At 39.2% G+C, this 17,844-nt stretch overlaps 1 protein-coding gene across 1 annotated transcript in view; it reads left to right on the top strand.

The window, feature by feature from the left end:
* The window catches only part of LOC126188442 (centromere-associated protein E-like), a 618,456-nt gene that overhangs the window by 83,425 nt on the left and 517,187 nt on the right, over positions 1-17,844 (top strand). Inside the window, exon 12 of the mRNA XM_049930047.1 lies at positions 16,282-16,464. Within this exon, the coding sequence (XP_049786004.1) occupies positions 16,282-16,464 (183 nt within the window). The remainder of the gene's footprint in view (positions 1-16,281; positions 16,465-17,844) is intronic.

Below are 17,844 nucleotides of genomic sequence, written 5' to 3'. Positions count from 1 at the left end.
TGGTACTGGTTGATGTGCAAGCGGATTTTCTATTGCCCACACAGTATTCTGCAATTACGTGTCCTCAGAGATGGAAATGGGCTTCTTCTGTCCACAGACTATTCCTCAGCCATTCATTGTCCACTGGCCATTCATTGTCCACTTCCAAGCAACTAAGAAATTTTAGAGCAAACTTTTGTCTTACTGGAAGGTGAATGTGAAGCAGCTCCTGAACATGGGTAATTTTGTATGGATGACAATGCAAGATGTTTCATAAAATTTTGTGCACCTTGCTCACAGGCACTGCACTGCTCAACCCCTCCTGCAGTGCTGCAGCCACATTTTCTACTGACGTTGGATCAATTGTTTTGCTCCCTCTTCCACTTTGCATTCGAAAAGAACCTGTTTTTTCAAATTTCATAATCATTTACTCCTGACCCCCCTTAGCAGACATTGGACCAACACCTTTTTTCATAACCTAGTCTGTCCAGAACTGCTGCAGAGCTACTAGTGCACAGTCACCTTTCTTGTAAAAGAACTTTACTGACAGTCCCAATCCTGGATTGCAACAGTCTTGCTGTGCATCTGACACAAACTGAGGAACAGCTGTGTACACTGTGTCATCTAGTGCTAAAATTTTTGTTAAATTCTTTTGTTTCCATTACCTTTCCCTCTTCTTCAATAATATTCAGTTCAAATTTGATTCCATTCTGAGAAGTGGTTCTTTTTTTTACATGTTTTGAACCAGGAACTTTAATTATAACTGTGGTCTTATGACTTTCAGGCAGTCTTTGATCAGGGTGTTATTCTCAGTAAAAGCACGCAGCTTCTGATGCATTGCTGTCAGAACTATCATAGGTGATATGCCTGTCCATATACTCTTTGTTGCTGGAATGTTCCATTGTGACTTCACTTGTCACTGCTCAGAAAAGTTATGACTGCTTCATGGCAGCTATCATGTTGGTCCTGCACGTTTGATATGATTAAAGTTCCATGTCAAACAGTTAATGAAAATCAAACATGCCAGTTCTGATTAATAACACCAGCTTCTTCTAATTTTCCATACACTCTATTTCAGTAAACAAAATTCACTACCAGAAGCTGCTGCAGTAATGTCATTTCACACTTCTGAACTAAATAACAAAATCAGAAAATTCACACGATGACACCAGAAACCTTCATATCAGCTGTGGAACAGTCAATGAAAGTGGGCAGCTTAACAGTAATGGCTATTTGTAAATGGGAGCATCCAGATTGTGTATCAGCCATAAGATTCAGTAAAGCCCCCATTGCTCACCCTCACTGTTAAAAATCTTGTAGCTACAAATTAAAAACGATTACTCTTCTTATCAACACCATAGGCTCACAAAGGATACGTTACAAAGTGGGTCACTATTTTCAAAGCAGGCGACTACTTCAGTGTCCTAAACCAAAGTTTCCAGGAGACTTTTAACCATTTTCAGTATGATATCACAGCAGAAACTTGCAGTTGCTAATTCTGTGGTTTTGACATCGGTTTAGAAGTTTACCCAGAAGCAAGAAATTCCTCTATTTCGACCTTTGCGTATTTTGTTTCAAAGGCACCAGAATCCCCGTGTCGTGTCATCTTCCATTTTAAGCTAAGTCTCTGAAGCCATCGGCTGAAACGAGAGTAAGCCATTCTAAGTTATTCAAGAGCTTGTGTTAGTGGCTTTCTTGTAGCTGTAGCATGTGTTACTCATTCAGTAGTTAGATAATATGCTCTGATGGGAATTACTTTATCATTACTAATAAATAATCAGAAATTGTTGTTGATACATACTTATTGAATTCCTGTCATCAGATTTTCTGACTGGTATTCTGTTATTTTGATGAATATAAAATGAATACCTAAGATAAATGCAGATATTTTGTGTGGTGAAAATTCAGTGCTTCCAGTCTTCCAGATCAACCATTAAAAAAGTAGTGAAATTGATGGGCAGGAAAAGTCATGTGAGTGAATGTATAGTAGTGATGATGGTGATGATGATGATGATAATAATAATAATAATAATAATAATAATAATAATAATAACAATAATTTACATGGAGAACTTAAACATTAAAATACAAAGACCATCTGTGGCTTAAAAGCTTAAGAAGGAGGGCAGAATCAGAAGCACTAATAGTGGCTACTCAAAATCAGATTATAAAAGCAAAGAACTATGAAAAAGAAATAATGAAAGCCACTCAAGATGATATATGTCAACTTTGTGTAGTACATCCTGAGACCATGAACCACAGTATTCAGCTTCCCTATCTTGGTTAAGAACGAATACCTGAAGAGACAGGTGTGCTCACACTTTCGTTGGCAAGTAGGTAGAGTACAACGAGTACAGTGTATCTCCAAGAAATAGTACGGCCGCAGCCCTAATGTGGTCATGACAGCTGGATGTACTATATTGTGCAACCAGGAAATACATACCGACCAAACAATAGCAGCTATCAAGCCTGATATTGTTACACATCAACCAGATAAGAGATCATGGATGTCTCTGCTTCTTGTGATGGGAACGTTAGTTATTAGGTGTCTCAGAAGGATTTGAAGTAAAAGGATTTGATCATCAAGGTCAGTGGAATGTGGAATTTTGAAACTGATGTCACCCCAGCAATTGTTGGGGTTTTAGGATCAATAACACAACTTAAAGTTATTTACTTATTGTCTGGTTTCACAAGAACACAAAAGTATCTGCAATCAAATGGTAATGTCCAAATGTGACATCCAGTCCAAAGCACACAGTCGCTTGGTATAGAGTCCTCAGATCACCGTCAAGTGCTCGAAGCTGGCACATCTTTACAATGTGTTCTGTTGTTTTCTCCTCTTTCCTGTAGTCGCAACCAGCAATTACATAGAAACCCCACGTCGATAAGGTGTAACTACACTTTTCTTCACCAGTCCTAATGGTGTTCAGCCTCAACCAAGTGTGTCATGGTAATTGGAATCCTTCAACCTTCTTTGTTGAGTCTTGAAATAGGTGAGCATTGGTGGGTGGGTATTCGTTCCAGTATTACCACCACTTGGAAGTCACGCCAAAAGAACTGATACTTTCTGCATTGACACAGGGTGGTTTGTATGATTTCAGATGAGTTGTTGGTGGTTCTTGTAGGACATTTTAGAAGGGAGAGTTCTTACGAGTGATCCTGTGTGTTTGTCTTAGCTGCTTTCCTCCTCAGAACTTGTGAAGCAGTATTAGCGAGGACAGGTGACTATTGAATGGGAGTAGCACTAACAGTACCAGTGATAACTGTCCTGGCTTCATTAAACTGCATGTCAATCTCTGTTGGGTGGCTGCTGTTTCCCCACACAGGAGCACAATATTCACCAGCAGAATACGCAAGAGTGAGTGCAGTGGAGTGTGGAGTATTGGCATCTGCACCCAAACTGGTTCTGGTAACGTTGTTAAGTAGACTCACTCTTGAGCCAAGGTTCTTAGAGAATTTGATGCACTGCTGTTTGAATGCCAAGGGCCGATCCAGACTGATTATTGGATATATTAGATTGTAATTATGCGGCACTTCGATTCTGTCAAAATTCACATGTGGGTTTCTGTGGAGTTCTTTATTATTTAGATGGAATGCAATAATCTCAGTTTTATCTAGGTTAGACTGACATCTCCAATATCCAAATCAATCAGTAATTTGTACATATTACACAATCACTTCATATACTCTGAAACCACAACAATTTGTCTATATTTGGGTAAAATATAGTTTACACACAAGAGTTTGAAATAAATAAAAAGCTATTAAAATATTTGATGCTCTCTAGAACTGATTGCTGAGGTAGGCCATATTTAGGGTCCTCTGCTTGCGAGCTTAACTGATTGCTGAGGTAGGCCATATTTAGGGTCCTCCGCCTGGGAGTTTGCCCTTTAAGGAATACCTTAGCACCTGTCAGACAGCATGTTGTTCACTAGAAATGTCAGTGTTTGACATGGGATGATTTCAGTGAACTTTGGCATCAATCCTTCTCACCACACAGTGCCATAAGCTGCTGTAAGATTCACAAAAAGCTGCAGCTGATTTCAGAATTTGTTAAACTCCGGCTTCTCCTAGAGCTGTCCATGTTAAGAAATGGTCACAGAAGCTCTTGTTTGATGTGGATGATGTGATTGATGGTGTCTGGAATGCAATTTAGAATAGGCCTTTATTAGTTTATAGGTCATGCAGGTAGCGATGTGGGTTGGTAGTGAGAAGCATCAGTTCCATCTTTTCCTAGTTTCAGGGTGGCAATTATCTTAGCCTGTTTGAAAAGCTTTGGTAATTTTCCAGCTCTCAGAATCTCACTGAAAAATTCAGTGGCCCACAGTTTAGTTTTAGGTTCAATGGCTTTAAGAAATTCCAAAAATACAGCATCAAAACCAACAACTTTATTGAATTTTAGCATATTCATAGCTATATCACGTTCCTCAGTGCAGAAGTCACATGAGTAAACTGGATGTGGTTGTAGATGGAACCTGTTTATGTACAATTCATGTTTCATGGTTCTTATGTGTGCTTTCTGTATTTAAGTTTTCAAAATCTTCATTAGTCTCACTACTACAGAATTGGCATTCATATGTGTGTACTGCTTGACAACCTTGGAACTGTACAAAAATGTTTTTATAAAGTTCCAGGCTTTCTGGCTAGAATGCATAAAACTGAGTCGTCCTGTTGTTTTGTCCCATTTTTCTTTTCTGTTCATGAGAGGTCATCAGCTGTTGTGCCATTATGAGATAATTGATTTTAGCATATAGCTCATTGCATTCTTGAGACCATCTGTGGATGTACTCCTTCTGAAACCCATGCGGAGTCTATTTCTGAGTATTAACTTTAATCATACCCACAAATAGTTCATAATTGGTTGGCATTGGATGAATTCACTGAATGGTCAAGACCTTGGAGACATAAAGAAGTCTACAAAATTGTATTATAGTGTTGGAGAAATACATGGAACATGAGCTAAAACAAAAAGTAAATGTCAATGCAGTAGACATGTACTTAATCAAGAATTGTTGTGGAGCCATATAGACTGCCGCCTTGCGTTATTGTAATAAAAGCAGATAGACTATAATTCATCAAACCATTCAATTTATTTGTTTCCTTGAGACAGTATAGGTGATTTTCAAACATTAATCTTGCTGTCTGTGTTGGAGTATGTTAACAGTATCCTATCTTCGGTCCAGGTTTTTTTTACGGTGCTAGTCAATGCATGCATACATGTAACTGAGAGTGCAGCACCAATTCATTCAAATAACAATGCATGTAAAATACAGGACAGTGAAAGTAGGCATGCAGTGAGCTGATTATTTAACTAATTGTAACTTACAGAACCTATGTAATGACTCTTACTCCAGTGATATAGCAGATGATAACATTTGTTATGCAGTTACATACAGACTTAACATCTAGACCACAACAATAAACTTTGTAGTGATTTTAGTGTTTACAGAACAAGATTTGAGAATTATGTTCATTAAATCAGTGTACGTGATTTGGGTTTGCATGAATGTGTGTGTTCTCTACTTCAGAAGAAGGCCTTTTGGCCAAAAGCTTACTTGTTTAGCAGTCTTTTTGTTGTGCATGTCTGTGACTCACCATCTCTGCTAAACAATGAGGTGACAAAAAGTCGCGGGGTAGTGATATGCACATATACAGATTGTGGTAGATTCGTGTTCACAAGGTATAAAGGGTCATTGCTTTGGTGGGACTGTCATTTGTACTCAGGTGGTTCATACGAAGAGGTTTGTGATGGGATTAAGGCCACATGACAGAAATTAATGGACAGTGAATGTGGAATGGTAGTTTTAGCTAGACGGTGGGACATTCAATTTTGGAAATCATTAGGGAATTCAGTATTCCTAGATCCTCAGTGTCAAGAGTGTGCTGAGAAGACCGGATTTCAAGTATTACCTTTCACCATGGACAGTGCAGTGGCTGGTGGCCTTCACTTAATGATTGAGAGCAGCAGCATTTGTGTAGAGTTGTCATTGCTAATAGACAAGCAACACCGCATGAAATAACGACAGAAATCCATGTGGAATACACGGCGAATGTATCCGTTCAGACAGTGCAGCGAAATTTGGCATAAATGTGCTATCAGCAGGTGATCGACATGAGTGCATTTGCTAACAGCACAACACTGCATGCAGTTCCTCTCCTGGGCTTGTGACCGTTTTGGTTGGACACTAGATGGCTGGAAAGCAGTGACCTGATCAGACGAGTCCCAATTTCAGTTGGTAAGAGCTTTTGAGTTTGGTGCAGACCCCATGAAACCGTGGACCCAGGTTATCAGCAAGGCACTGTGTAAGTTGGTGGTTGCTCCATAATGGTGTGGGCTTCGTTTACATAGAAAGAACTGGGTCCTCTGGTCCAACAAGTGATCACTGACTGGGAATGGTTATGTTCAGATACTTGGAGATCATTTACAGCCATTCATGGACTTCATGTTTTCAAACAACGACTGAATTTTTGTGGGTGAGAATGCAGCATGTCACTGGGTAACAGTTGTTCATGATTGGTGTGAAAAACATTCTGAACAATTCGGATGAATGATTTGGACAGATCGCCCAACATGAGTACCATTGAACATTTATGAGTCAGTTTGTGCCCAAAATCCTGCACCAGCAACGCTTTTGACAGTTATGGACAGCTATAGAAGCAACATGGGTCAGTATTTCTGCAGGAACTTCCAACACTTGTTGAGCCCATGTCACTTCAAGTTGCTACACTACGCCAGGAAAAGGAATGTCCAACATGAAATCAGGAGGTATCCCTTGACCTTTGTCACCTCAGTGTATGGTGAACTTTTCAGAATATTGTCATGTTCAGTAAGTCAGATAATTAAAACTGAGCATAAGTACAAGAGATGTCACTTTTAAATTCATCTTGTGTGATAATCTGCAAACAATAGTAAAAAAACTTAAGTGCAATGTGAGTATTACAGTGTCGTTATATTAGATAAAATTATTATTTATGAGATGGCATGCATAAATAAATCATTAAATGCTAAAAAAACCATACTAAACTTCGTAAGATAACCTATATCTTAAAGCAGGCTATAGTTAGTCATATCATTTACAGTGATTGTTTTACGCAAAACTGCAGATATGTTCTACAAGTGTGCACTGGTTTTAAAAACTGGTTATATAAGTGGAAGTCAAATGAAAAGACACAAGTGGGAACAAAATCTTTAATATTTTAAAAGTAATCACCGTAAGTGTAAATACATTTATTCTATTGTGAGACATGACTGGGTGTTGTGTGATGTCCTTAGGTTAGTTAGGTTTAAGTAGTTCTAAGTTCTAGGGGACTGATGACCATAGATGTTAAGTCCCATAGTGCTCAGAGCCATTTGAGCCATTTCCATTGTGAGACAAGAAGGTCAAGGCCTTCATGAAAAAATGTTTATGGTTGGCTACAGAACCGTGATTGTACCCAGGTGTGCACCTCTTTGCCTGAAGCAAATTGACAACCAAAGATGTGTTACTTCAGTGCTCAAAACATATGGAAATCACATGGGGAGAGACTGGGACTGTATGGAGGATATTTAAGGGCTTCCCTGTAAATTTCTGCAGTGTAATCAAAACAACCTTGGCAATATGTGGGCGAGCATTATCTTGCAACAGAATGATGCTGTCCATCAACTTTCCTGGGCATTTGGACTTTATGGCATGCTTCAGTCTTTGCAAAGTGTCCACATATTGCTGTGCATTAATTGTGGTGCCATGTCCTAGAAAACCAATGCTGTTAGGGCCTTGCAGTCAAAGAAAAAGGTCATCATAACTTTCACAGATCTGGCACGCCTGTTGCTTAGATTGTGCTGCAAAAGTTTCATTGGAAAGCCCTTATGCATTCTCCATACAGTCCCAATCTCTCCCCATGTGATTTCTGTATTTTTGGAACCCTGAAGTAAGACATTCATGGCCGTCAATTTGCTTTGGATGAAGATGTGCACAACAGATTACAATCATGGTTCCGTAAGCAACTGTAAGCACTTTTCCATGAAGGCATTGTCCATGTTGCACACAGTGGGATAAATGTATTAACAGTTATTGCGATAATTTTTGAAACATTAAACAGTTTACTTACTTTTTTCTGTCTGTCTCATTTTCATATTATTGTCTCTTATAATTTAGCATAATTGATGAGCAGCATGTAGATAGTCCCTATCCCATTCCAGTACCATCTTCCCATCTGTAAAGTCCTTCAGATGTTGCTGTTGAACAGTGCGTGTGAAAGCTACTCTTAGCTCTGGTTCAGTTTTTATTTTTTATTTTTTTTTTTTTTATATTAAAGAGCAGTCTTGCATATGCGGATGACTTAGTTGTGATGGCAGATTCGATTGAAAGTTTGCAAAGTAATGTTTCAGAGCTAGATCAGAAATGTAAGGACTATGGTATGAAGATTAGCATCTCCAAAACGAAAGTAATGTCAGTAGGAAAGAAATATAAACGGATTGAGTGCCAAATAGGAGGAACAAAGTTAGAACAGGTGGACGGTTTCAAGTACTTAGGATGCATATTCTCACAGGATGGCAACATAGTGAAAGAACTGGAAGCGAGGTGTAGCAAAGCTAATGCAGTGAGCGCTCAGCTACGATCTACTCTCTTCTACAAGAAGGAAGTCAGTACCAAGACTAAGTTATCTGTGCACCGTTCAATCTTTCGACCAACTTTGTTGTATGGGAGCGAAAGCTGGGTGGATTCAGGTTACCTTATCAACAAGGTTGAGGTTATGGATATGAAAGTAGCTAGGATGATTGCAGGTACTAGTAGATGGGAACAATGGCAGGAGGGTGTCCACAATGAGGAAATCAAAGAAAAACTGGGAATTAACTCTATAGATGTAGCAGTCAGGGCGAACAGGCTTAGATGGTGGGGTCATGTTACACGCATGGGAGAAGCAAGGTTACCCAAGAGACTCATGGATTCAGCAGTAGAGGGTAGGAGGAGTCGGGGCAGACCGAGGAGAAGGTACCTGGATTTGGTTAAGAATGATTTCGAAGTAATAGGTTTAACATCAGAAGAGGCACCAATGTTAGCACTGAATAGGGGATCATGGAGGAACTGTATAAGGGGGGCTATGCTCCAGACTGAACGCTGAAAGGCATAATCAGTCGTAAATGATGATGATGATGATGATGATGATGATGATGATTAAAAACTCGCTGTCATTGAGATCTTCATTATAATTAGTATTAAATAATTTTCTAATTATTGTAGCTATCAACATGACGCTCAGAGGAGATAATCCTCTACAACAGTGAAGAGCTTTGCAGATGTCTGCATGCAGCTCCAATTTTCAGCCGAGACAACACTAGGTGCGATTCATGAGACAGGAAACACAACAGTCAGAGCAGTTCAGAACTCATTGTAATCAGATGCAAGTAGAATATTTCTGATTGTAGCAGTGTCTTGTTAAGATTATACCTTCGTAATACTCATAGGGATGTTCTGATAGCCTAGATGTGTTGTTAGCATGAAACCACCAGGAACTAAATTAAGAGTTGACTTCATCAACTGTTTGGTGCTGTATAGAAACTCTACTCCTTGCTCAGCTTGGTGAAAGTCTTTTTGTTATTTTGGTTTGTCTCTGTCTTAAGTGTACTGAAAATTGAAAGCGTCATTCATCAGTTGATTTGTGCTTTTATTGGCAAAACATCTGCATGTAGTCATTACATGTTGATGATACTCTACTTTTTTTTAAATTATTGTAGACTGAATGACAATTTTGCTTAACAGTTACATATTCGAGACATTACTGTCACAAATATGTATTTATTTTTCCTCGTTATGATAACTGTTTCTTCTTTCATGTTAGGAGGAGCTGTAATCGAACTTGCTCACTCTCATTCACTGCTTTCTTTTTTTGTGTATTTTTAAGTCCACTTTTGTAGTCATTGTGCTTGGTCTCCTTGCACAGTTCACTTTCTTAATTTGAAATGTTATGCTACTCATTTTATTCTGTTTTGGCAATAGTGCAAATGAAAGCATTCTTAAGAAAAGCTGTTTTGAAGTCTATAATAATAAAGGACCAAACTGTGTTATTTTGTCATAATGTTTACAATCAACACTAGTACAAAAAGGTGAGGAATAGATTTGTCAATGAGCTTTTCTGTTGCAGTATGCTTAAGATGGAGAAACAAAAGTAATTATGACAGCTACTGAAGAGGAGGGCTGCCAGCATAATGCATTTCTAAAAAGTCTGAGGTTCTGATTATTATTGTCTGCAAGGTTATTAATATACAATATGAACGTACTTTCCTTGGCCTTGGCCACACCTGAAGTTACTTATACACCTTGCCTATGATTCTCCATCCAAGATTTCTGCATTTGTCCTCCCTATCAAAAAATTCTCAATACAGTCATGAATTTCACTTGATACTCAATACAGTCACCCTTTCAATAATAAACAGAGGTATGATGTCGAGAGAAATTCTTTCTGGAAGGTAAAAGTACTGCATCTACCTGACTGGCTTGAGCTATTGCTTTAGTATGTGATGTGATAAGAGCATGAGTTGTTTTTTGCAGTGTTTTTGGAAGGTGTGAAAGAGGTCATTCTGTTGAAGATACTTCGTTACATTTGAATACAGAATATACTATAAGATTGTACAACAGATGGATGTCAAGGATATTGGACAGTAGTTTAGTGGATCACTTCTGCTATCCTTCTTGAAGACGAGTGTGATCTGTGCTTTGTGTGAACAGCTGGACACAGGTTTTTTTAAAAAAAAGAGATCTACAGTATATTGTTGTTACGAGAGCGGCTAACTCAGATGCCAAGTCTGTATAGAATCTGATATGGATTCCATCGACCTCAGAAGTTACGTTCAGTTTTAGCAATTTCAGGCTTTTTTTTTATCAGTCCTATAACCAGTATCTGTTTCACTCATTTTTGCAGTGGTGTGAGAATTAAATTAGGACAATATTCCTGCATATTCCTTTTTGAAAAAAACTTTTGAAAACAGAGTCCAGCATTTCTCTTTTTGTTTCACTATCTTCAGTTTCAGTTCCTTTGTCATTCATGAATGTCTGGACACTAGCTTTGGTTCAGCTACCTGCCTTTACATATGAGCAGAATTTCTTGCTGTTTTTTTGAGAAATCTGTGGGTAATATTGTGCTGTGGCAGTTACTGAAACTGTCACACATTGTCCCCTGGAGAGCCAAACATGTTTTATTCAGCAACTTTCACGTTAAATAGGCCTATGCTTAGGTGTACACTTGTTATTCTGTTTCGTTGGAAGTTTATTTACAGTGGCTGTATACCACAGAGGATCCCTCCCATCATGAACTGTTCTGTTAGAAACATATCTGTACCGTGCATGATCAGTTATTGGTATAAAGTTGAGCCACAATTGTTTTATGTGCTCCTGCAAGAGCAAAAGGTTTCTAATTCCTCACTGAAATGAGACACTACTGCCCCTTTATGTTGCTTGATGCACACATATTTTCTTCTGCTGGATTTAGTTGCCCTTTGTATCAGTGTTCATGCAGCTGACACATGGTCACTGATACTGGTTTCAATGTGGAATTCCTCAAGAAGGTCAGGTTTGTTTGTTGCCATTGGATCCAGGATATTTCCATACTGAGTAGGCATTCAAATTATCTTTTATATGTAGTTTTTAGAGAAGGTATTTAGTATTGTCTTAGAGGATGTCATGTCAGACCTACCACTTACAAAAGTGTAATTTTGCCTACTGAACTGATTGTTGGATGATTACAGTCTCTTTTGATGAGACAGTGTAGAGAAGGGAACGTGGCCTCTGTGGTGGCAAGTGAATCAGCTGTTCGTGATTCTGGATAGAGTGCTGTTTCCCAATCTGGATGTGGGCTGTGGAGGTGAACAGTGGTTGTTGTTGTGGTCTTCAGTCCAAAGGCGGGTTTGATACAGCTCTTGATGCTACTCTAACCTGTGCAAGCCTCTTCATCCCCGAGTAACTACTGCAACCAACATCCTTCTGAATCTGCTTAGTGTATTCATCTCTTGGCCCCCCAGTATGATTTTTACCCTCCACTCTTCCCTCCAATACTAAATTTGTGATCCCACGATACCTCAGAATGTGCCCTACTAACCGATCCTATCTTCTAGTCAAGTTGTGCCACAAATTCCTCTTCTCCCCAGTTCTATCCAGTACCTCCTCAATAGTTATGTAATCTTATTCTGTAGCACCACATTTCAAAAGCTTGTATTCTCTTCTTGTCTACATTGTTTATTGTCCATGTTCCACTTCCATACATGGCTACTTTCAGAAAAGACTTCCTGACACGTAAATCTATACTCGATGTTAACAGATTTCTCTTCTTCAGAAGGGCTTTCCTTGCCATTGCCAGTCTACATTTTATACCCTCTCTACTTAGACCATCATCAGTTATTTTGCTCCCCAAATAGCAAAACTCATTTACTATTTTAAGCGTCTCATTTCCTAATCTAATTCCCTCAGCATCACCCGACTTAATTTGACTACATTCCATGATCCTCATTTTGCTTTTGTTGATGTTCATCTTATATACTCCTTTCAAGACACTGTCCGTTCTGTTCAACTGCTCTTCCAAGTCTTTTGCTGTCACTGACAGAATTACAATGTCATCGGCAAACCTCAAGGTTTTTATTTCTTCTCCCTGGATTTAAATCCTACTCCAAATTTTTATTGTGTTTCTTTTACTGTGTGCTCAATATACAGGTTGAATAACACTGGGGTAAGGTTACAGCTCTTTCTCACTCCCTTCTCAACCACTGCTTCCCTTTCGTGCCCCTTGACTATTATAACTGCCATCCTTTCGCTCCCTGTATTTTATCCTGCCACCTTCAGAATTTGAAAGAGAGTGTTCCAGTCAACATTGTCAAAAGCTTTCTCTAAGCCTACAAATGCTGTGAATGTTGATTTGCTTTTCCTCAACCTATCTACTAAGATAAGTCAAAGGGTCAGTATTGTGTTGCGTTTTCCTACATTTCTACAAAATCCAAACTGATCTTCCTCGAAGTCAGCTTCTACCAGTTTCTCCATTTGTCTATAAAGAATTCGTATTATTATTTTGCAACCATGACTCATTAAACTGATAATTCTGTAATTTTCACACCTGTCAGCATCTGCTTTATTTGTATTTGGTATTATTTCATTCTTCTTGAAGTCTGAGAGTATTTCGCCTGTCTCATCTATGTTTCTCAACAGATAGAAGAGTTTTGTCATGGCTGGCTCTTCCAAGGCTATCAGTTGTTCAAATGGAATGTTGTGTTCTCGCAACTTAGGTCTGTCAGTGCTCTGTTGAATTCTTCATGCAGTATCTTATCTCCCATCTCATCTTCATCTACCACTTGTTTATGTGGCCTCTCAACAGATACTTCTCCATTGTGGTTGCACCTACGGTATGGCTGTGTGTATTGCTGAGGCATGCAAGCTTCCCCACCAGCGGCAAGGAAAGGGAGAGGGTTAGTGAACAGTGGACCACCAGTTAAACAACACTGGTTATGAAAGTCCTTTGTGTCTGACAAGTACACAAATGGAATCATTACTGTAGGTAAGGTTGTTGTCACCTTTGGTGTATCCAGCCGTGGTCACGGGGTGTGCAGGCATCATTGGCCTGCCCTCCAGGGCAGCACAGGGGCTGAAGATGGTGGTTGCTGTTAGTGACAACTGCTGACATCATTGTGGCCACTGGCATCCGACACAAGGTGGTGTGCCATTGGCATGAGTAAAATAGGCACCTCATTGATGCTAAGCTGCTTCACAGTGTGCAATACACCGAGATAGGCAATGTTCAAACCATAGTATCCAACATAAAGATGAAGGCATGTGCCCACTCTGGGCATTGGATAGTAACAGTGTAGCTGGGCAGCTAGCTGACCCAGGCTAGAACCCACAACTCGCCATGGAGGTGGCAGTCAACAAAAGGTAGTCACACAGCTGGTGACCCATTGACAGCAAGCAGACAGCATGTCCAGATGGAAGCATGCAGCTACTGGTGGCAAATTCTGTGGATGGTGGCTGACTGCTTCATATTGTAGTGCAAGGGTCCCCATCTCGTAGTCATCAGCTGGTGTAGACTCGGAATACTGTACACAACTGAATACTGCTGTGTACAGTGAACATCTTTCAATGATAACCTGATTTGGGTGGTATATATGTGACCCAGAGCCTGATTTGGTTGGTATATATGTGACCCAGATATCTAGTGTTTCTTCAGTGGCAGCACTCCCATCCCACTAACCATAACAGCCTGGAATGTCCAGTTGTTGCCGTTCGGCTGCAATGACTTCATTTGCCCTAATTTTCCTGCTGAGTCAGCCTGCTGGGGCACTAAGATGTTGTGACTTTGGATTTCCGGGATGCTGGTTAACATATTCTGCTATGTTGTGCAGAATGTCCTGTAGGTGGCAGCATAGTGCAGATGCATACATACCATCGAGGTATCAGTATAAAGATGGCCGCCCCACTTGTGACTTGCAGCAGGGAAGAACAGCGTTCTGGTATTCAGTTTTTGCATAGTGAAGGTGTGAAACCTATTGGATTTCATCGACAAATGAAGGTTCAGTACGGTGATGTATGTTTGTCACAGCAGCAAGTCTACGAATGGAGTAGGAAGTTCACAAATTGTGTGACTTCAGGGGAAGATGCTCCTCGTCCAGCTCAGGCACGACGACTTGTGACTCCACAGAGCATTGCAACAGTTGAAGCCATAGTGAAGAAAAACCGCTGAGTGACACTGAATGACATTGAAGCATGTTTGCAGATTAGTCATGGTCAGCACACCACATTGTGCATGATATGCTCCAGTTTCACAAAGTGTCTGCAAGATGGGTGCCACGGTAGCTGACCCCTGAAATGAGAAAATGACATGTTGATGCTTGTGAAGAACTTCTTGGGTGCTTTGAACGAGAAGGTGTTGGCTTCCGTGTAAGAATCGTTACTGGGGATGAAACCACTTACACCAACTGGAAACAAAGAGAGTGAGCGATGAATGGTGCCATTCCTCATCGCCAAAACCAAAGAAGTTTCGAACAGAACTATCAGCAGGGAAGGTTATGCTGACTCTCTCTTGGGATGAAAAAGGTGTCATTTTGGAGCATTACATGCCTACAGGGACCACTGTCACCAGTGCATCATACACAGATCTCCTAAAAAATCATCTGCGGCCTGCAATCAAATCAGAGCGATGTAGATTGCTGTCAGCAGGTGTCCTTTTGCAACATGACAATGCAAGGCCCCACACTGCCCATACAACAGTTGCAACAATCACAGACCTGCATTTTGAGTGTCTTCCTCATCCATCATACTCACCAGACCTTGCCCCCAGGTGATTTCTATATGTTTGGACCACTCAAAGACGCAGTGGGAGGAAAGAAGTTCCATTCTGATGAAGAGCTATGCCACGCAGTGCATGAGTGGTTGCATGGACTACCAAAAGAATTTTTTTCCAAAGGAATTTATGCACTTTGTAAGTGCTGGAGGACTTGCATTGAGTGTGGGGGAGATTATGTTGAAAAGTGATACAGCTTTGTACCACTCCTGCACAATAAATAATATTTAAAAAATATTTAAGGTTTTCATTTGACTCACCCTCGTATGTGTTAATGAACTTGAGGATATCTCTGGAATTTTTGGTTGCGTCTGGGCACACAAGGAAAAGGGGAGGGGGGAAGTGAAATGTAAAAAATACGTGTGTCCCATGTTCTGCTGCACAGTAGATAGGAATTGGGAATATGTTACTTAATGAATTATCTAGTGCTCTAATTCACATCCCAATTCCTTTGAGTGGGACATGTAGAGACTACTGTTACACGTGTATGGGTCTCGCATTTCATGTGTTCTATACCACATGTTTTTAAGTTTTGTTTTCACATTCCATCATTTATCTGTGTAAGCCTTCTTTATTCTTTTTTCCCAGTTGGTGTTGTTTTTGTTGCAAATTTTTTTATCACTTGCCTGCTATTTTTCTCTTATGACCTACCTTAAATTTGTCCGTGGTAACAACTATCTGGCTGAAAGTATTATATTCTGTCACAGTGACTCTGATGTTTGAATTTCAATAAATTATATTTTAATTCCTTTTTTACCCACGCCTAATGCACTTCGAATTAGACTAGATAATGGACTATGGCTTTCAAGATACAAATGTTGTAGGTACCAAGTGAATTTCCCATGGCACAGTAATGTGATGCATCAACTAAATGTGAAGTGTACAACATTTAGATGTTATCTATCTTACTGCTTTACATTACATGTTGTATATTTCTAAATTTTAATGTAATTAATATATTTTAGTATGAAAATGTAAAATATTTTGTTATCAATCTGCTTACACCAGTCTTCCAAGGATGAAAGGACAGCACTAACAGCTGAAGTAGCTGAAAAACATGACGAAATCAGATCACTGACTGAAAAGAATAAGCAGCTTGAAAATCGATGTCGAGATGCAAATATGCAAACTCAGTTGAAAGATGACATTATAAAACAGATGAGGAAGGATATAAAACAGTTAAAAACGGAGGTAAGTTCTATACTTAATAAGAATTAGTCTTTACTAGATTAATATGTTCGAGAAGTATTCCCTTTGCTGCTGCAATCATTGTAGTTCAGTGTATGGATACGATGATAGGTCATAGAAAATACTCAATCTGTTTAACTGCAGGTTATTGGTAAGGATATGCAGCTGACTGATAATGAGAGACGTAATATAGCATCAAAGAACAGTTTTCATACTTATGGAAATGTAGCATCTATTCATCAGAAGACATTTTCTTTATCACAACATAAATCAAGAAGACATGCTGACTCTGTCATACCTACTAAAGACCACATTGATTATACAAGTAACATACCAAAATTTTCTGATAGCTTACCTGCAAAAATAAATAAAGAATTTTCAGATGTGTGCTCTCTTTGTGAAAAGAATAACTGCAGGCCATTTCATAACCCGGAGTATTTGTCATGTAAAAACACTTTAAATAGAAAACTTCATCACAGGTCAAGATTCAGGAATAAAGTTTCTACAGCACAGGAGAATGCTACTATAAAAAGTACAATTGTTAACCTGTGTCTTGATCTTTTGCAAAATTTTGAATTATGTGACTCGTGTAAATGGCTCGTTATAGAAAATGTGTTAAAATAATAAAACAGTTTATGTTTGATGAATTGTAGTTTTAATTAAGATAAAAGACAGAAAAATACTTCAATATAAAAATATGTTTGCTTATCAAGATTTTTAATGACCTATAAGAAGGAGACAAACAGTTTATCAGCCTGCATAAAACAAGTGGGTGTCATTATAATTATCGTAAGGAACGTACTGTTTGAATGTAAATAATTTAAAAATAAGGGAGACAGCTCATGGAATAGTAGAAGTGATGAGCTGTAGAGAGGCTCACAAGGAAAGAATCAAAACTTTGCTAGCTTCTGGACAAATCCATAAATGAGTTAAAGTATGCAAGCATGCCGCCCCTCTGACACACACACACACACACACACACACACACACATACACACACACACACACACACACACACACACACACACACACACACACACCATACACCATACATATACACCCCTGTGCAGCTACGTTGTGTCGATTCATTAGGCTCGCAGGGCAAATCTCTAGACATGACTCAAACTTTCATTCTCATAGTTGTTTCCATGTTTTACTCCAAAACACTATGACCAGAGGTTCTCTCGTGGGTTATGTGGTAATGGCGAAACTAGGAAATAGATTTAATGGAGGACTGTGGCTTACTCTGGGATTACAGACAAAAAATATAATTTGAATTGGGTTCATCAAAATGAAGTGAATGAATCTATGACAATGAAATAAATGAAGCTGCAATGACAGAAAATAAAGTCTTGTGAAAACTGGTAAGAAATGCTGAACCTG

This window comes from Schistocerca cancellata, chromosome 5 (assembly GCF_023864275.1).
Source record: "Schistocerca cancellata isolate TAMUIC-IGC-003103 chromosome 5, iqSchCanc2.1, whole genome shotgun sequence".
NCBI lineage: Eukaryota > Metazoa > Arthropoda > Insecta > Orthoptera > Acrididae > Schistocerca > Schistocerca cancellata.
This window is presented reverse-complemented; position numbering and strand designations above follow the sequence as displayed.